We start from the raw sequence: 20977 nt of genomic DNA on the forward strand, positions 1-20977 counted from the left end.
AAAATGGATGGCAAATAATTTCCTCCAGCTGAACTCTGACAAAACAGAAATCCTGGTCATTGGGTCTCAGCAGATGGCAAATCAAATACTGCCATCTGCTGGTTCCCTAGTAAATCACATTAAGCCTGTGGCAAAGAACCTTGGTGTTTGGTTTGATAGTAATTTAAATTTCGAGCAGCACACCACAAAGCTTGTTCAATCATGTTTTTATCAACTTAGAAATATAGCAAAAATTCGATCTATGTTAACTTTTAAGGACACCGAGACCATTTTACACGCCTTCGTCTCATCACGCCTGGATTATTGCAACAGCTTTTTCACCTGTTTAACCCAAAAATCTATTGATCAACTCCAGACTGTCCAGAACTCAGCTGCCAGGCTTTTAACCAGAACAAAGAAATATGACCACATCACTCCTATTTTAGCTTCATTACACTGGCTCCCAGTATGTTTTAGAATTGACTTTAAAATTCTATTGATCACTTTTAAAGCTCTTCATGTCCTCTCGCCTTGTTATATTTCTGACCTTTTAGTCCCATACACACCAGCACGTACCTTGAGATCCTCGGGCAGAGGTCTGCTGTCTTTCCAGAGTCTCGACTGAAACTAAAGGGGACAGAGCGTTTGCTGTCAGGGCCCCGAGGCTCTGGAACAGCCTGCCCGAGGAAATCAGGTCGGCTGAGTCAGTGAACTCTTTTAAGTCCCTTCTTAAAACATACTTTTATAGGAGAGCTTTTCCCAATCTTATTTGACTTTATTTTATCCCTTTTATTTTATTGTATTTTACTAATTTTATATTAATTGTTCATGCTCTTATCTTGTTTTTTTTGTATTATTCTTTACACTTGTTAAAGCACTTTGTAACTTGTTTTTGAAAAGTGCTCTACAAATAAGGATTATTATTATTACTAAATTATGAAATCTTAAAATTTAGGACAAATTTAAGCAGAATGCTGCAGAGCCTTTGGCTGATTGAAACTAGGATAAACTAACATCACTTTTATAAACAGACCAGCAATATTGTCACTGCAATCACCTCTGTGACTGATCCCAAAGTTGTTTGCAGGAAGTGATTCACTTGTTCCCTTATGTCTGTCTTGTGTCAATCTGACAGTCTGAACCAACAAAGCCTGCTCATTTTCTGCTGTCCTTTTCTTATCAGCCTCAAGCTATCATGGCCAAGTCAAAAGTACTTGCCATTGCCTTATGAGACTTTTGGATCATATTTTCTGTCTACTACATTATCAAATCTGCTTGGACCTAGCTGTATGCAGACAGGAGTGACTGGGAGGAAGTGACTGTGCCGGATAAGGGAATACAGGTCCATTTCCTGAAATAAGGCTTGGGATGGGTCCTCACAGAAAAGCACCTGTACTTGTGGGGGCCTAGTCAGTGTAGGGTTCTGGTGTGTTGGTGGTAGAGAGAAAATGAATGATATGCAACCAATGTTCCCAAGCTCCCTTTTTATGAAGGGAGTTAAAGATTCAGTGCTTTAAACCCTCCAACAGCAGCTTTTAAACCAAACTCCTGGATAGCTGCTGGACTATGTCCTTACGTGGGGATACTCATGAGTCCCTGGCTGAGCACTGGTGTCTTTTTCATCAAAGAACAACAGTGTTCCCTCTGGACAATTGTGTGCCACAGAGGAGACGCTGCAGTTCAACAGTTAAAAGTATCCAGCCTTCTTTAAGTCTGTTTGTGGGGGTCCTGGAGAGGGCACCACCTAGGGACTGTATAGTTGTGCAGGGGGACTTGTGTGCATTTATGCCCGTCGTGGACTGTCCAAAATAGCCCTGTCCTTAGGCAGGATGATTGAGGGCCAATGATGATTCACTTTGAAGTCGTATCATCTGATCTGTCATGTTTGATCTTGTTTTTGGCTATAGTTGCTGTTGAAGTTAAGTTGGTGCGTCTGGCATGTCCTGGAGTAATGTCTGGCTGAGTGTGAAGCAGATGGAATGAGACTTAGTACCTCCAAATGTCCAAGATACCGTCCCATGTGTAGTAGTTCAAATATTTTAAAGTCAACGAAGGCAAGATGTAGTGTGAGATCAACAGGCAGACTGGTGAAGGCTCGGCATTGGCTGTGAAGCAGGCATTTTACTAATTTAAATTGTTGTTTTGTGTTAGCCTTTTTTTATGTTGCTTTTATGTAAAGCACTTTGAATTGCCTTGTTGTTGAAATGGTCTATACAAATAAACTTGCCTTGCCTAATATCTACCTACCTTTCAAACGTCATTTATAGTCATGACTCCAGGGATAGTATGTGGAGCGCGACATTAAGAGGAAGCTTGGAATGAAACTTCTGCTCCTTCGCATTGACAAAAGAACTCAAAAAAGTTGAGCAGGATGTTTCTGGAAAGCCTCTCTGTGAATATGTTCTTGTCCAATTGGGAAGAAACCCCAGAGCAGTCCTAGAATATGCTGACCAGGATTATATATCCCACCTGGCCTGGGATTAATAATCATGATGTCTCTACAACTCTGAGATAAAAACATTTAAAATGCCATGCCATTTTGTATTCTCATGCAACATCCTGAATGTCATCACATTTTGCCTTACCATCTATTCTGCTAAGTCCATATAGACTATTAATGTAAGGCCACATTTGGTAAGTGCATGTGTATGTGCTTCTTTCCTTAAGTTTATAGATATTTCTTTGTGTGTTTACTTAATTGCAGTTTGCGATGGGCACTTTTTTACTGCACAAAGCCTAGAGTCGTTGTCGCTCATTAACTACATTTCCATGGCACAGCCATTGTCAGCTCCAAAGATCAAAAGATGCAGAAAAAATCAGAACTTGTGTTCAGCGGAAAGTGGGTGGCGATAAAATGACTAAGGTCTTACTAGCCCTCATCCCATCACAATTGTGGAAAAAAAGGCTGCAATTACCCAGCATGGGGGAGACAAAAGAGTAGGAAAATACATCATTCTTGTCCTTTAGTGTTCCATAGAAATATCAGCAAAGTCTTGATCCTCAGGCCAAGCAATGCTTATGAGTTCAATTCACGTTTTTAAATGCTAACCAAGAAAATAGTGTTTTATGACATCAATCATTGTGGTGAAGTTTTAAATGATCTGTGAAATAAATTAATATAGCTTCTCTGCATTTATGTGACCCACATTTACAAAATGTTTAAATGCCAAATGTGAGCATATTTACATGGAACACAGAAGACAGTAGCTGTCTCTTTTGGAAAGTAGTTGTCACAGGCATCACACTGTTTTTGTTTTAAGAGTCGCCTGCTGTAAATGAACTTAATTCAGAGTAAATATATCATTTACGAAGGACAAAGCCAGTAGGCGCAGGGGAAGTGATATTATACCAACTCTGCATTTAGTCCTTGAAATCCAGGTTTCACAATTTATATCCATGATGACACTTTTAGCCGTTTTTGGAGGCAAACATAAATGCTAAAACAAAGGAGCTGTAGTGTATGCAAAATTACAGCTTCTGCTTATGTGATCTCATTGGTCTGCCCATTTTAAACAATAGCGAGAGCAGCATATGCCAACATTAGCTCAGCTGTTGGCGATTTGTGCCCCCTTGGAGATTATTCAGTCCAACATTGTCTCCATTGGGCTGAGACTCAAGACGCCCAGAGACTCATTGCTGCCTCTCCCATCAATGCTCAGCTTGTCTGAGCAAATAATCTCTCCAGTAGCCCGGCGGACCTCTGGGGATAGACTGAACAATCCAACAGCCTGGGAGGGAATTGACTCTGATTTTCCCCTAAGCCTGCTCATCAGTTATTCTTATGTAATTGCAGCTGGGGATCTCATGGGTGTGTCAGAAGTTGCATCACGGTCACTGGTGTGTATGTTCATGCTGATTGCAACAGGAGGGTCCCACACCCTGTCAGGATTTGGCAAATACTTGTCTTTTACATCACTGTGTTTCACTGAGAAATGTAACATGTAATATGCAAATACATCATCGCAGCATAATTCAAATGTTAATCCAGTTTTAGCTGCACATTTGATAACAATGAGTATTTAAGATTTGCAGGTGTTATCAGGTGAGTGAATGTAAAATATTTCAAACAGAATGCTTTTTCCTGTTTTGTCCAGCAGATGGTGCTTTTTAAAACAAGTGGCTGCCTCTGCATTTGTACTTGGTGGCCACCCTCTAACCCTCCTTGCTTCTTGCCCCTGGGTTCTTATAACAGTGAATATTAACCTGAAGTTATAGACCAGGGGCCGTAAAATAGCTGACATCAGTGCTCAGCAGCTTCCAGCATGTTGTAATGGCCAGTCTCGATCCTGTTAGCTTCTGGTTGCACAGGATTACGTAGTGCTTGATGAAGCCTTAATGCTAATGTCTTTGTCATATAAACACATTTTGGGTTCAGGGAATGAGGTAGCCGCTGAGTGATTTAATTGCAGGGGCGCATGTGTGTGAGAGCCTTGTTTTCCTGTGTGAGAGTGATAGTTTTTACAGGTTTTCTGTGTTGGCTGGGACACTGATTTACTTCTCACATGATCTCAAGCATGATCTTTTGGTTCTCTGAAGGAGTCAGGCTGAGAGATTGTGAAACTCGCCACTGTGCTTGTCTGTATTATAAAGGAATGCTACGGATGACCGAAAGGACTGCTCACATAACATACAGGTGCCATTACATAACCAAGTTAGCTGCATTGTGGTAACAAGACAAATGATAGTTTGATTGCACAGCACTTACCGAACTCTGAAGGGCAGAGATGGAAATTTTCTTCGTTAGGAAGCAACAGAAAGGGAAAGAGTAAAAACAGGGCTCCCTGAAAGTGTTTGGACTGTATATCCAGGCTGCAAAGGGCAGCCACACATCTTTGTGATTAGGAAAACCTCAGAAGCCTTTCATGTGAGCAATCTGTAAAACCTCAGTGGGCACATCCTGTGCGGTATGCAGCTCAATCAAAGGCAATGTGTCCTGCTCAACCTCTTATTAAATACACTCGATTAAGACATCCTTCCAGCAGCTAGGCAGAAAAGTTGTGAAGGAGTGCCATGTAACTTCAGATAGAAACATTTTTATAGTTGTTTGTGAAGAAAAAATACCTTTTGTGGATGCACCAGTACTTGGGAGTTTTTGTGTATATTTGGAAAGTCTTCTTAGCTAAAGTGAACATGTTGCTCTGAAATATTTTCCAACATCTGCCGCCCATCAGGATGTCTGCTTTCTGAGCCACTGCTGCATTCCTGAGCCGCTCCCTCTACCTGGATCAAAAAAGAAACCCTTCCTTGTCGTTGCCCCTGAGCTTTGCTCTCACTACCCCAGTTCAAACTGTACTGTAGGTCTTTGTACCAGGTGCAAGCATCTGCCATCTCTGTGCCTAAGAAAGAAAATTATGCATGTCCTTTTCATGATGTGTGTTCTTTAATTATACATTTCATATTACATTGGGGTCATAAAACATACAGGACCAGGTAAACATCAGTAATGAAAACACCAGAGCAGGAGCCATGAGGTGTTTGAGACAGTTGCAACACACTGTTTCAGTAGCTGGAAAACTGAATTTGAAGTTTCTATGGCCCTGTTTCCTGTTCTTCCCCTGTTTCTACCTCATAATAGTATTTCTTAATGCATGTTAAACTGAAATCTGGAAGGGAGACTTAAGCCCTCCCTACTTCACAGGGCTGTTTACAACTCTTTAGCAGACCCCTGCAGTTTAAGAGCCAACAGAGGCCAATGCAACTAATTCACTTTTAAAGGCAACTGCTAATGAATTAGGTCAGTTTGGTAGTGCTGTCCGCTGTGTGAAAAAAAAGCTTCCCAGGGAATGCATTCTTTGTATACAGCCCATTGTATACAATAATAGCCATTGTCCTTCTTGCATGGTGTCTAATCCCAGCCCATTCAGAGCAGCACTTAAGATTCTTGGCATACTCCCATACTCATTGCTACTCGTGGACTTAATCTTTTTTTCCCCCTCTCAGAATCAGTCAAGTGTATGGCTTAGCCAGATCAAATGAAAGCAAGCTAGCTTGCTGCAGAATGGCATTCCAAAGCACAGAAAGTCAGGAGAGAGCGCCTCCAAGGTTGTGTTATATAAGAACAGACTGACCCGTTCAGTGTCTGTCTGAGAATCTGTTGGGTCTACACAATGATATAACAGGAGGATTTTCTCTAGATCCCCCCCCCCCCCCCCCCCCCCCCCCCCACACACACACACACACAGCCTTTAGCATGTGAATGTTGTACTTTGTTTGTACCGTACAGACTGAACTCAGTGAAAGCAGTGTCATATTTCATAAATAAATCAGTTTTATTTTGTAGCATATAAAATTAAATCATTTTACAATTTATTCCAGTATGACATAATATCCAAATAAAGTAGCTACATTTTTGATAAATAATATTAATAACAATAATAACAACATTCATTCATCCTTTGACATGTTTCGCTTTGTCTTTTTCGTGAAGGGAGTTCAATAGCTGCCACAAAACATGAACAATAATGCCCACGTCAGGAAGGAATGAAACCACACACTTGTTAAACAAGTCCGGAGGTTACATTTCGGTGTCTTGTTCTTAAGATACAGGATGGTATGCTAATTGAAGTTGCGCATGTGCATATCTACATATACACACACAAGTCTACAGTCTGTGTCATGTCTGATGTAAAGGATCAAAATATACACAGTGAATTGATATCAGCGACTAACATAAATGTACAAATATTAATTACATCTTGCTCCATAACGAAGCTACTTCTGATGCTCCATTAATATGAAGCAGTTCTTAATTAAGAATGCTGATGTAGTCACAGCAAACAGTGCACTTCATTAAGTCCTCATGATGTAAGCCCACAATTCCTTGGGAATCTAGTTACAACAAGAAGCTGGTATTTGATTGGTAGTCTATTTACACCCCTGCATTCATGTGGACAGCCACTGGCTGCCAGTACTGCTGATGGTCTCTTTCTCTTGTTGAGGGGTTTGGATGTTTTTCACCAATTAGTCTCTGAACTTGTGGATGTCATTGAAGAGGCGGTAGAAGGGATAGGAGGCTTCGCTGGCATGGGGACAGTTGTACGTGCACTTGCAGGACTCGATCATCATGATGTTCTTGTTGAAGGTCTCGCCATCCTCACAGCGGAACTTGACGCGGATGGTTCTGGTGTCATGGGGGGTGCAGCAGCGGCCGTCCACACAGGCTCCGCAGTATTTGGGCCTGTACTTCTTCAGGCTGGAGCAGCCGGCGTAGGTGAACTTCACTGGCTGGCTGGATTTCTTGGTTCTGCTGCACTTCTTTCCTTTCTGCAGAGGAATAAAGAAGGAGATGGAGATTAGTTGTGCACTCAGACCCAGAAGTTATGCAGTTTCAATATCATGAATGCTTCCATCACATTCAAACATGGTGGCTTAAGCTTACCTTCAGACTGGAGTAAGGTGACTGGGTGCACGGTCGCACTTCACAGATTCTTGTCTCTTTGACCAACTTGCACTCGCTGTTGTTGTTCGTGACTCTAGTGGAGATGCCGGTTCCACAGCTCTTGGAGCACTGGGACCAGGGTGTGGTTTGGACGATGCACTTCTGGCTGTCAAACATGTGGACTTCAGGCTGTGCTCTGAATGCTGTCATTAAAAAAAATAAATAAGAAACATTAGCATCTTAGAAACTTGCATATTTTAAGATCTTCTATGTAATTATATTCAGAAAAAAAACAAATTATTTCCAGGATGAAAGTCTTTCTTACCAGGTAGAGACTTGAGTCCTCCCTTGACAATAGTAATGAGCTCGTTCTTGTTGGTGAGGTCTCTTTCCAGCTCATCAGTCAACGTGTCTTTGCCAAAGATCCTCTCTGGGGTGTCTGTCTGCTTGCCATCATTACACACCCACTCTTCACAGCACTGGCCTGCTACCTTGACCAGTCTGGGGTTGGCACAGCCCAGGTTGGGCAGGGAGAGCTCCTGTGGGCACAGCGGGACACATCCCACTGCCCCATCGATACATGTGCACTGGTGTTTACAGTTGGGCTGGAAGCTCTCTCCGTTCTGGTAGATCCTGCTGTTGTACTCGCAGGGTCTACCCTCTGACTTGGCTTCAGCGTGAGAAAAAAAAAAAGAGGAAAGGATTGTTATTCTTTGCTGTGCTGCTCAGAGACTCTGCTGAAGACTTCATATAGCTGCCAGGTAAGCATCACCTAAACTGTGAAATTCTAGTGGCTGCCTGAGGAGTTTCTTTCTATCTGTTTTCCACAGTGTTGAAATCACACAGGGTCCTATACTCCTGAATCAAGTCTCCTTATTTAAAAATACTACTTCAAACTAATTCCAAAGCATGCAGAAGCTGGATGGTCTGTATGCATACCTCGGCAGATGCCACGAGTAGTAGCAGCAGCAAAGCTGGCCCCAAAGTTACACTCCAGCCCTTTAGTGTGGTCACAAGGCTCGGTCAAGCTGCAGTCCTCGTTCAGCTGCCTGGCGCAAACTTTGCAGCAGCCGCAGCCGTCCAGGACAACGCTCACTCCGGGTGCGCACTTGGGCATCTCCAGCGGACACTCACACACAGAGAGGCAGGAGGAGGAGGAGGAGGAGGAGGAGGAGAAGACCTGCACAACCAACAACAAAATCTATCAAAGACTGAAGCTTTTGAAGTCATGCTACACAGAGTATCCAAAAACTAGTAAATCTCTCAGCATTTCGTCCCGTTAAAACCAACATGTGTGTATTTCTCCTTGCGTTACACTAAATAAAGAAAATTATTCCTGCTGAAATGTTTCTCTTTCAGATTGAAATGGAGAAATAACTCACCAAGTTGAGGCTTCCAAGGAAGGTAACGACAACAGTAAGCATCAGCATCTTGGATAAATTTTCTTCTGCGCGTTCTAGAGGAATCCTGGTCCCAGTTTTATTAAAAGTAGATATAGTCTTTCTTCGGAGGAGTCCTTAGGTATTCCCTCACCCAATCGTCTTTTGATTTGTTTGCTGGTAGTCTCTAGTGTTAGAGGCTCCTTTTAGAGTAAGAAGCTTTCGGTAAAGCGGTTGCAGTCTGCTGAGGTCCAGCCACCTCCGGACTTTTATATCGTAGTGGAAAGCTGACGTCGTTCCTGGGCTGCCTGCTGAACTGTTCCCAAACTATGCCAGGAATGTTTCTCGGCGCATTTTCCATCTAAGACATAAGCTCCACCCTGTCTAAACCTTTTTTTCTTTCTCAAATGGATTTTTCCCCCCTGGATCCCATATGAACACACTTTTCCGTCTCACATTTTTCCCTTCTTGTTTATCCCCCTTTTATTTTCTTCCTCTGCTCGCTTCTCACATCTATCAACTCAAGTTCAGTGGACTTTTCCTCTAGAAGTAGTGTCGTTAAGGTTCTTTATTGCGCCGCTTAGGTGCTTTATTTTTCACCTCCTTTCACTTTATGCAAACGTGACTAAAAGAGGTCATTGGATATTGTATAACTTCTTGGTTTTAATGCATCAGGTGACATGTTCTAAGTTTTGAAAGTGCTTGCTTCTGTTATGCTGTGATTAAAAATATTTTTAAAAAACATGCCAGGGGATATCCTCAAGAAATGCCCCATAGTATAGAAAAAGTATTATACTGTTTCTGTAAACTTATTTCAGTATCAGTTGTGTCCCCCAGGTTTATTAGGCTACTCGTATTTTTTTTTTGTCAGTAATGCTTTTGCTGATAGAGGCGAGAAAAAAGGAATTTGTTAAATACACTTTAATACCATGTTGCAGTGGCCACGTTTAAAATAGCTGTAGGTCTTTCTCTATGAGTCTAAAGGTGTGGGCAGAAATACGTTTAACAGCGTCTATTTCTGGCTTTCCAGTGCCTTTATTCGGAGGAGCTAAGCGTTTCCAGATGCGCACCAGAGCTCAGACGTAACAATATTGCCATATTTGGTATGGCAGTAGCCTACATTATTAACATATTTCCCTCTCTTTGGCCAGCAGACCACAAAGCATTCCTGACAGCTTTAAGGCTTGTTAAATGTGTTCTTCATGCAGGGAAATTCCTTTGCATTCATTCCTTGAGGCAATTTGACTTTTCACGCAATCTATCCATCACGTTTCGGGATGGGGGTGTGGGGGAGTGGGACCCGTTTTAGGTAATCCAATTTTCCACAAGAGATGTTGTGGTGTTGGTGGGGGGAGACAAATACTTGGTCTTTGTCTCTACTTTTTTACACAAGGGGTCTCAATAAGTCACTTCCACCGAAGTTTTCAAATTATTCCGATTGATGAAAACTTTCACCAGATGGAAACGAAGTGCGTAAAGACGCAACATATAACCATTATTATTGCCATGAACGGCTGGCAGATTCCAAAGAGGACATTTTGCATAAGGGAAGAGTGTTTATTTGTGTTTATAGCAGCGGACATTTCACTTCTCTCTCCCATATATTATCATGTGTAGTTTTACCATGACGATATACTGAGACAGCAGCAGTCCAACAAGACGGCTGGAGAACTTCTCCGGTGAGTTTGTACTTATTTTGTTTGTCAGTTTAATCTGTGGACGTTAGTTGACTTTGATGAGTTAATGAACAGCTTTTACCCGCAAAACCGGGAATCATCATCGCACTCCAGTTAAATGAACATGAGTAATAGAAGCTAAAATTTATTATTAAAAGATTCTGTTCATTCAGCAAAAGTAAATAACTCCGGTTAGTGTTTCTTTTTCTTTTTCTTTTTTGTGGGTCTCTTTGTACCCGATGTGACACTGAAGCTTTTTGAAACTTAAAGTAATCTTGGCTGTAGGTCTCTGCAGGCTGGCTGTCTGGGCTTGGGTTGTGAGTTATAGTTGTTTTTAATGACAAATGTCACTAAACACTGCATACATCAGATATGATATTAATATGATTACATTGTGAACAGATCCATGCAGCCTGTATCGAGTATTTGGACTGGAGGTGTGTTCAGCGTATTTGGATAGGGGGTGTGTCTGTGTGAGCACACATGTGCAATGGTTTCTTGTGTGTATTTCGTATTTCCAAGCTGTATTATGCTATATTATGTGTGTGTCCATTTGCCTGTCACAGACGTCAACATCAACAACTCAGCCTGTGAAAACAGTTGTAAAATGTACTTTATGACTCTGGGACCTTTACAAAGTAACCCTGATTATATGATCATCTCAGTTTGGGCTTGGAGACAAAATGTCTTTAACAGAAAGCCTGAGTGACAAATGTGGCCATAGAGTTTGAAAGACATGGGCTTTTACCAGGCAGCAATGGTATACTGTAATGTCATGTTTTGTTTGACTGTCCTCTGCTATGTTGAACTAAAGTCTCTCAAGTGTGTATGTGCATACTTTATGTGAGTCTATGTGTATGGCTGCATGTGTGCATCCGCTCATGTGTTACAGTGATAGGAAACAGTGTTGTCATTGTACGTCAACGGAGAATAATATTACAGTAATCTTCATTCCTTAATTATCCATTCAGTTCAGGTAATATTCCAAAAGCTGCACACTCATCTCTGTGTTGCAATTGCCCTGGCATAATTATTTCCACTATGGCTGCCCTATCACCCCACACATACAACATAAAGTGCACACTCCTTATGCCCCCCAGAGGATGGGGTCTCTCTCCTTCCCAGAAATTATCGCTGGGTTATGCTCACAGCTCTGTAGCACGGTTATCTGAGTAGCTCCACAGCATCCAGCTGGGATGCTTAAGTGATTTCACTGTTCACCAGAGTTTGAGAGATTGTGTGCTGCGGCTCAATGTAATGGAAACCCATTGTCAGATCTCACCAGGAGCACTCACAGTTGAAGAGCCAGCAGTCCTCACTGTCGGTTCTCAGGAAATCTGTGGTGAGGAGCCCTCAGCCTCCCCATTTATGTCTATGTGACAGATGGAAAAGAACAGGATAGTCCGACATGTTTAAACAACAGATTCCATTGTAGTATATTCAAGATAAATGTCATAACTCGTATGCAGTGTGTACTAGCAACACTTCCTTTCTCTGTCAGCTCATGGAGCAGCAGGAAGTCTGCTGAGTTATGGGTCGTTCTTGTGTGAATGAGGGCAGAGATGAGGCCAAGGATTAAATTACTGAGTCAAGTTCTGAAGGAATATGGATCTAAAAAGGCTGTGGGAAGACCAACTCTGCATGAATTTCACAGGAGTTGTTTATGCATCTTTTGTCAGCAAGTTTAGCTTATTCTTTAAAGGGGTAAAAAGGTGCAGTCGATGTGTTCTGCCATTGTGTCTTTGTTATCTTGACATAAATGAAAAGGCCTTGAGGGAGGATGGCTATTTCATAACCTTGTTGTTTCTTCAGATTTGGTATTGTGTAATTTCTTCCTCCAAGATTATTTTGGGGCAGTTTCTGCCTAAAGCTGCAGGGTGCATATTTTTACTTTGGAAACAATTCCAAAGAAGTCAGACATATTCTACCAGCAGTCCATCTCGGTCTGTGAACTTGTGCATACATCTAGTACATGGCTATGGCATATCTCCTGTTAGTGTCTCTCGTGGTGTTCAGGATATTTTGATATACTTTCATTGTGCGTCTGTTCAATAGGATTGTAGTTATCCCTGAGCTGGGATGTGGCTAACACAATGAAGGTAAAGGTGTTTTTTGCATGCTTGTGCAGCAAAATGTCTTGGAAAAGGTGCAATTAATTAAGATATTCTATTTAACATGCCAGTGCCAGTGAAGAAGTTAGTAGCTAGAACTTGTAGTTCTTGTGCAAGCAAATGTACTTGTGTGTTGGCTAAAACAAGAAAATAATATTCCTTATTTTGCATTCTTGACTACACACATCATCTTTAAAACACTCACTGTGTGGTAATGGATGAATTTAGTAAAAGTAAAAGTGTATATTCCTCCATGTGGCCATTTTTGAATGGTTCTAAAATCTCTGACAAATCTTATGTTGATGCAGATCTGTTTGCTATGTAAGCTAGATTGCATATCTAGTCTCTTCTTAGTTTCAGACTTGATATATTTTTGAGATAGACTCTAATCAGCTGTTGGGGTGCAAACCTGACAGTCTGGAGGGGAATATTAATAAAATACGGTAAGTTAAAATTCACATATTAATCCCTTAGTGTACAAATCAGAGTAATCTACAGCTTTATCAAAAAATTACAAAAGAGGAACCTCCTCTTTGTCAAAAATGTAATCACCAGCTATGATTGTGTGGAAACACGCTTGCCATTTTTGTCTAAATTGGTTATAATAAAGATATCTTCATCAGGTAAAATTCTCTTTCGAATACTCTGATGCAATATTATCAATCTGTGGTACTCAGTGCATTCCAGGAGTTATTGAGTGATCAGGTGTTGTCATCAGCTTTTTTGGATTGCACAGTTTCAGATACTTCCTTTATAAATACAATACTTAATAAAGGATATGGATGGAAATATTTTATATTTAGTTATAATTAACAAATCCCATGATAACACCAAAAATAATGTGTTAGTCCATCTCTCAATACTTGATATCCCTACATGGTGATGTCTCTCTGAAACATGTCTTGTCTATTGCTGTTGAATGCAGAGAAACTAAGTTTCTTAGCTGAAGAACATCTTTGGACCCAATTGTAGCTGTTGTTGAAATGCCTCCAGATACAATTAGTTCCACCTAGAAACATCAGTTGCATCATTTCATCTCATGTCATTTCATCACTTTACGTTCTGTGGTAATTGGGTTCATAAATGTGCCTGACTGCTTAGAGTTAGAGTCTGTGCACCTGTGTAATCACGCATGTCTGTGTCACTTTAGACATCTAGGATCTCATCGTGAGTCCAATCATACCAGACAAATAAGAAGTGCTGCTTTCTGTGCCTACTTCTTTCGCAGCTGGAGGATCGTGTCTGCTTTCAGTCATTTCTTTTATAGCTGCACAATGTACCAGCCAGGTGTGCCTGAAGTATGAGGGCTTTCCTTCATCTAAAGTAACCCAAATTCCTCAGCACGGAGAGAAAAGAGAAAGAGAGAGGTCTTTTCTTTGGCCACGTCCATCCATGATGAGGAATGATTGGGGAAAAAAGTCTGGGTGTGGGCAGGTGTTAGTGTTGGGAGGAGGGCAGTGGTTGGTGATCCTGGCTGGAGTGGAAAAAGGAATGTGGGGCTCCTGCAATGTTTAGAGCAGTTGGAAATAATTGAGTGAATTTGGAACAAGAATAGACAAACTGAGGTCCTGCAGTGGAAGAATGTGTTTCTGGGACGTCTGAAGAAACATTCCATCTATTCAGACAGCTTCACCGGGTCCAGAGCCTTCCTTAGATGGCACCATAGGGAATATCGCCCCCACAACCTCCCTTCCTCCTCCCAAACACACTTACTAACAAAGCTCTTCCTTTGACGCTCTTCTTACCCTAGGCTTCTCACACTGCAGGACAAGCAGAGATCCTCCTTGATATATGTTCTTTGCCCTTGAAGTTTGTGTACATTGTTTCATAAAGTCTGCCAGGAGTGAAGCAGTTACATACTTGTATGTCTGCAAATCCGGTGCTCTTTCTTTCTTGCTTTTTATTTGTAACTGTTGAAACAAAATTTTATAAAAGCATCAACAAAGCATGGGAATCAAATAAGGTATACATTTCTTACCCTACTGTCTTTCTGGCCTTAGTTTTATGCAGATCCAGATACATTAACATGTATTTGTATTGTACTTGTATTTTTTTCAGTAAAGATCAATTTCCCCTAAAATTTCCACTACAAATATATAATATATAATAATATATGCCCATTCATTGTTTAAGTCAAGGAGTTCCCAGCAGTGGTTCACTGTCCTTTTTACAGGGAACCAGTAAAAGTCAACATGGAGACAAGTTGCTTCATTTTTACTACTATTATCACATCACAATAGAACCTAAAATATAACCTCATATATTTTCCTAAAATGTTCATCTTTTCACATGACCAGAACATGTAGGAATGATCTGCATCCATGTGTCTCATATTCTTAACAAATGATTTCTTATGTTCTTGATATCAGTCATCTTAAGTCAAAGTGACATAATTCCAGAACCCACCATATATAATTTCTCACTATTATGCAGCAAAATGTACCGGAGGAATGGTCCAAATACAGTCATCAGTGCTTGGATAGAAACACAAATGCCTACAATCACTGTGATTGTACCAATTCATATTTCTCTGATTAATCGTTTTAACAATCATTAAAACAGAAAATATATAAATAATGCTGGCCACAGTTTCCTAAAGCTCACCATGATGTTTCCAAATTGCTTGTTTTATCCAACCAACAGTCCAATACCCAAGGATTTTCTGTTTATTAGTCTATCACATAAGACAAAAAAACAGTGAATAGTTTAAACTGAGAAGCAGAACAAGGTCGAGTTTTGCATTTTTGCTTGAGAAATTACGATTAATCCATAAAAATATTTACAGATTATTTTCTGTTGATTTGACTAATCTATAAATCAACTAATTACCCCAGGTAATTCCTATAAATATTGCGAAATAATCTGGGATGTGTTACATGAGGAACTATTCTATATTCTTAGACTTTTAATGCACGAAAGAGTTTGGCTTGCAGGCTGTGCTTTGCTGGTTCAGAATGGAATTGATTGAGCCATATGTTGTTTCAGACTGTCACTGGGCTGAACGCCTCACTAAAGGCTGACAGTCTCGTACGCTACACGTGATGGTCGGTGCGCGTCATCGAAGCGCCGTCGCTCGCCTGGAGACAGGAGCAGGGCTGACTGACACTGTGTGTGCAGGCTACTGTAAATAAAGAATAAAAACCCAACAAACTAACAGGGAACACATATGCAAGCCAGGCAGCATCGGGATAACTGATAGCAGTTTCTCTCATTCATTCGCTGAGTTGTCTGTTTGGGTGTTTTTCAGTCCTTTTTTTTTCCAGATTTGAGCGTGCCAAGTAAAGGGAAAGCTAAACATGGCTGGTTTAATGGCAGGTTTTGGTCATTACACCCACGCCGTCGTCCGGGGAATCCCTGCGTCCCTGACCAAAGAAGCGCTCCGGAGCAGCCAGTCGGACGTGGACCTGGCCAAGGCGCAGAGGGAGCACGAGGCGTACGTCGAGGTCCTGGGGACAAGGCTCGGGCTGGAGGTGGTCGAGCTCCCCGCGGACGAGTCGCTCCCGGACTGCGTGTTCGTGGAGGACGCGGCCGTGGTGTGTGGTGACACGGCGCTTATCACCAGACCCGGGGCAGAGAGCAGGAGGAGAGAGGTAGGGACGTATCATCATTATATTCCACAGCATGATTCAGTACGCCGAAAATAAAAAAAGTTTTGTTAGAGTGCAGAAGAACCCCACCCCCGTCTGCTTGTTGTGCTTACTTAGCATAATAGGTCTGCAGGTAAACAAGCAACAGTGATAAATATTAAGCTGCCGGATCCACATGGCAGTGGTTATATGATTATTAGCAAGGTTTTTAGACATAAACAAAATGGTGTTTCTTGTAAAAGCAAGATATTTCCCGCTTTGAGACTTTGAGTCAGTTCATAATTAACTCAAAGTTAATGATCACTCCAGCTGTGTGATGGCACATTAAATCTTATGCAAAAAGGTGTGAAACTTGAGTTTAAGGAGGGATTACTTTGCAGGAGGCCTAAGTCTTGGAAAGCTGTAGCCTATATCACCAGCCATGCCCTATCATGATCATCATTCAACCACATTGTGCAACAGCATACAAAGGACATGGTGATTAGTCACATGAGGCAACGCCCATTTGAAAGACCTACAATATGTGCTCTTGTTGCAGTATAGATGTTCTTATTAAAGCAACAGTTTGAAAAAGCTAAGTTATGTAAGAATATTGTCTACACAGTGCACTTTCCAGGCATTTCTGGACTATTTATTGTCAGTTGTCATTCATTATGTATGTAGATTGTCAGTATAATTCATGGGATACTTCAAAGCATCAGAGACAGTCTTCATACCTCACACAGCAATTGGCTGATTAGGATGATGACAAGACCTGGAAAATATTGACATATTTTAGGAACTGAGAGGCTTCATTGCTCTGCTGAACTAATGAATCAATACATTTTTAAAAACAAAGCAACAGTATGATAGTACTTAGTCGCCTAGTGAGGGTAGCTGCAATGTCGTGCGGCTGTGTGTGTGAATGACAATGAGGGAAACGGTAGGACAGCTTCTGTGAATGCCCCTGTCATTTCACATCAGAGTCACTTTACTTGGCTCACTGGTCCTAATGGTCCCTAGCCTCAGAGGCGGCAGGGATATTGACTGAAAAGCTTGGTGCCGCTATCTTCAACCACATCATTTCACTTATGCCGAACGTGGTGCAAGTTACATTTGTATGCACATGTGCGCATGCCATCAGCACTCTGCCAAAACCCTTTCGCACATTTAAATTGTGAAATTGTTCATATTTCATACAGAGATAGCAGTGGTTTGGTTTCCCGCCCATATTCTGCTCATGGGAGATGTCAGCTGTGATGAATGAAAAACTGGCAAAGTCTGAAGTATAAGAGCATAAATTACATGTTTGCAAAGATTGGATTGTAAAAATCACAGATGGATTCCAGTGAATGCATGACAATTTATTGTCTCGGGCAGAATTACAAGTGATCCAGCTGAATTGGATATATTGTTAATCATTTCTATTGGGAATCAATGTTACGCTATGTTACGTTTTCACATAAAACTGAGCCTAAAAACCTTTGATCCACAGTTAAAGTTATTTGGTCATTTCACTGTTAGTAATGGTCATCAATACTCAGAGCCATGTTTCTCAACCAATAACTGTTTTTAACTTGTTTTTTGTATATAACCAAAGAATAATGTCCGTTACCAAATTCAATGTGTTGCTCATAACACATATCGAATGCAGTATAATGCATCATAAGCACATTATAATTTAGAATTATAGTTAGTCTAGTTATAAATCTGAGATGATGTTGCTGGTTATGCAAAAGGTACAAGATGTATCTAAACACAGCAGCATCACCAAAGTACCCAGCCATAATGGGTGTTAAACGAATACAGACTGTCTGAAAACGGTTCTGCAAACTCTCATTCTGCCTACTGTTTATTACTGCTGTCATGGAAACAGATAAGGTGCAGCTATCAGTCATGCATGTCTCCAGTCAAATTGCTTGCTTGAACCTCCCTGGCATGTAACATATCATAAAATAATTGTAATGCTTGTAATTTTCTATTGTTATTGTAAGTTTTGTAAGTGTTCCTTCATTAGTAACCCATGAACAGATGGTACAGTAATTATTAGGTTAATCTTTATTGACCTGAAAAATACTGGAAAATGGGAAACAGCTGTTGAACATTGTCTTTTTATCAGCCCTCTTGAGAATAAACCCTTTTGCTCATGGAGGTGGAAGTCTGCAATTGTGTGATCGATCACTTTGGGTCATGGTGAGGGCTTTTCCTACCTGTGTTTGCTTGGTCTGTTTCATTTATACCATCATGTTTGAATGCTCTGCCTATAAGTCTTTAAACATGCTGTATTGAAATAATTACCATATCCCATTGAGTGGTGAGAGTTGTTTCTGATCACATATTTACCTCTGACGTTTCAACAGCCTTGCATGCAGATTAGGCTCCACTGCCTAACTAAAGGCCCATTTATACTCCTACGTAGGGTCTACTTGCGTACCTCCGCCGTAGGCTATGCAGGTAGCCATGCATTTATACTTGTGCGTAGGTGTGTCCGTCATTCTGCAATTACACCCCCAAACGCTAGTCGGCAGTAGCGCTACAGCGTCCACTGTGTTGACTTTTGCCGGCCGAGCAGGCTAACTTCCGGTTTAGCACTCTGCTAACGTAAATGGGGATAAAATTGTATACGTGCGGCTGATGTAGCCTTTTCAAATGTTACAGACCAAATGGATCACATTCGAGTCATTTCGCTGGGGTTGCGATGGTCAAATATATTGATTCAGTGTGTTACAGTTGCAGTTTTGGCCGCTAGTAAAAGTTACTTCAAAGCGCGGGGTACTTCCAGTCGGCTCGGAAGCATTGCGAGGCTACCCAGCCGACCAATCACAGTGCTTACGGTCTGCGTCGACTCAACGTGTAGTTACATTTTTGAGGAGATGCATGTCAGGAGACGGCGTAGCCTCTGTGTAGCACCGTAGCCTACGCTGTCACCTACGCCGTCGATTCGACGCAGAAGTATAACTTACACCTAAGTGTTCATTCTATGTGACTAGTTCAGTAATAAACTTAAGTCAATAGTGACCTCTCAGGAAATGTATTAATGAGTGACTTCTCATTTCTAATGCATGATTTGCCCAGCACCCTGTCTATTTTCTCTGCCTTGATTCACATATTCTCAGCCCTCAGTCTCCCAGTTGTTGCTGCCAACTTACTGCCAAGACGTATGAGGCAACATTCAGTCAGTTTCAGTTCCAGTTAGAAGAAAAGGCTTGTCACTGCTTGTTATTTTTCATAGGTTGATCTGGAGTCTTGAAGACATCGATGTACTGTAGGGGCAAGTGATTCTCTAATCTTGATTTTGTAGAGACAAACATAAAGTCAGGTGACTTTGCCCTGGTCCTTTGAACTGTCTCGGGGGGGGGTGGTTTACAAGTCCTAAAAATCTTTGGATTAGATACTGCGGAGTGCAGATGTGCAATGCAGCAGGAGAATTGATGTGGGAATTCAGAGGTGTTCTTATCTAAGTTGGGAGGCATCACTTGTTTTTGTTTATCGGTGTAGTCTGTTTTTAAAAGCTGTGGGGGTTTGATTTTTTGGTCTATTGGCCTCATCCATCAGGTCTGCTTTGAGTTCCCTTTCTTTTGTTCATTTAATTGTTTTATAGAGTCACTGCAGGGGAGATCAGTTCACACAATTTGATCATTCTCCTCTCTGCCTTTTGAAGGATGAGGCCATCACTTTTTGTAATTGATTGTGTGTGTTGTAGAGTTCATTATTGTTCAACTGCCTACGTCAGTGTGGATTGGAATATGTTTTTAAAACATGTCTTGACGGTTGCAGGAATCTTATCCATTAGGATGTGGCTTAAAAGCTTTATTACTAAGGTTTGTCTTAATGGTCTGCATGATTGTTCACTGCAGACCACAGTATTATCTAAAAACACTCCAACAAGGAGCCAAAGGTAATTATTCCATAATACTAAACATTAGCCGGATAAGCTGAATGCGGAGCTGCAATATGTATGATGACCTTTACTTTCTTACTTATTGTGAAGCCATTTAGGAATAATGAAAAATAGCACAAGTAATGCTGCTGTAATTGTATGCCTTAGCCACTTTATGATGAGCTAAGATACCAAATTAATTCCGTAATGTCAATCCTTTTCAGAATTTAGATAAACAATCTTCTGTCAAGGCAATCCGGAATACACTTCTTTAGTATTGTTATGAGCTTTGAATGCATTTCATAGCACCATCAGTCAATTTCAAATGTGACGTAGAGTTTTCAGGCGGATAGTAAACATTAGTCTTGCTTTGTGTGAAAAGTCGACTTTTCATATATCCTATAGGGCTGTGCAATCAATCGAATTTTAAGGTTTGTATTTTTATTCACTGCAGAATAAACTCTTTTGTTCTGGTGTCTGTTTACATTCCGCCTCAGGCCTGTGTTAGTGAGGTGTTATTATACCTGGCTGACCAGATAACTAACGTGGACAAAAAACATCCAGACTCCATGCTCATTGTTCTCAGGGACTTCAACAGAGCAAACCTCAACCATGACGGTGTAGTACAGACAGTATATTAACACTAACATACTGGACCACTGCTACACAACATTAAAGGACGCCTATCGCTCTGTCCCCCGTGCAGCCCTGGGACTCTTAAGGACAGACTCACTGGTTCATCTTATCCCGACATACAGGCAGAAACTGAAATCTACTAAACCTGTTGTAAAGAGTGTGAAAAGATGGACCAACGAGTCAAAGCTGGATTTAAAGGTCTGCTTTGACTGTACTGATTGGAGTGTTTTTGAAGCTGCAGCCACTAACCTGGATGAATTGACACTGTGATCAGTTTTTCCATCTCTGGATTACAGTGGGGGAAATAAGTATTTGACCCCTTGCTGATTTTGCAGGTTTGCCCACTTACAAAGAATGCAACGATCTATAATT

At 41.2% G+C, this 20977-nt stretch overlaps 2 protein-coding genes across 6 annotated transcripts in view; one reads left to right on the plus strand and one right to left on the minus strand.

The window, feature by feature from the left end:
* Positions 1-6224: 6224 nt before the first annotated feature.
* ccn1 (cellular communication network factor 1) lies at positions 6225-8994 on the minus strand. Its single transcript, XM_038715266.1, has 5 exons — positions 8740-8994; positions 8297-8537; positions 7683-8027; positions 7358-7560; positions 6225-7242 (listed from the first exon to the last, which is right to left on the minus strand). Exons 1-5 carry the CDS (start codon positions 8785-8787, stop codon positions 6940-6942), a joined length of 1140 nt encoding a protein of 379 aa, XP_038571194.1. The 5' UTR covers positions 8788-8994; the 3' UTR covers positions 6225-6939.
* Positions 8034-20977, plus strand: part of ddah1 (dimethylarginine dimethylaminohydrolase 1) — a 110642-nt gene continuing 97698 nt past the window's right edge. For 2 of the 5 annotated variants that reach the window (XR_005444047.1, XR_005444048.1), the window contains exon 1: positions 15539-16113. Coding sequence is in view for 1 of the 5 variants with exons in the window: in XM_038715267.1 (XP_038571195.1) it covers positions 15820-16113 (294 nt within the window). In the remaining 4 variants the exon portion in view is untranslated. Of the gene's footprint in view, positions 8119-10086; positions 10416-15538; positions 16114-20977 lie in introns of those variants that run through there. The other 3 variants (XM_038715273.1, XM_038715268.1, XM_038715267.1) reach the window with 3 other exon arrangements.

Source organism: Micropterus salmoides, unplaced genomic scaffold (assembly GCF_014851395.1).
Source record: "Micropterus salmoides isolate LMB-PRFRI ecotype aquatic unplaced genomic scaffold, ASM1485139v1 Ms_hic_scaffold_13, whole genome shotgun sequence".
NCBI lineage: Eukaryota > Metazoa > Chordata > Actinopteri > Centrarchiformes > Centrarchidae > Micropterus > Micropterus salmoides.

Bases quoted from the DNA above. Each gene is read 5' to 3' on its own strand.
- ccn1 (XM_038715266.1), bottom strand. From the start codon at position 8,787: ATGCTGATGCTTACTGTTGTCGTTACCTTCCTTGGAAGCCTCAACTTG. The intron at 7,561-7,682 runs GTAAGAAAGACT...TTTTAATGACAG, and splicing joins AGGACTCAAGTCTCTACCTG to CATTCAGAGCACAGCCTGAA. The intron at 7,243-7,357 runs GTAAGCTTAAGC...ATTCCTCTGCAG, and splicing joins CACCTTACTCCAGTCTGAAG to AAAGGAAAGAAGTGCAGCAG.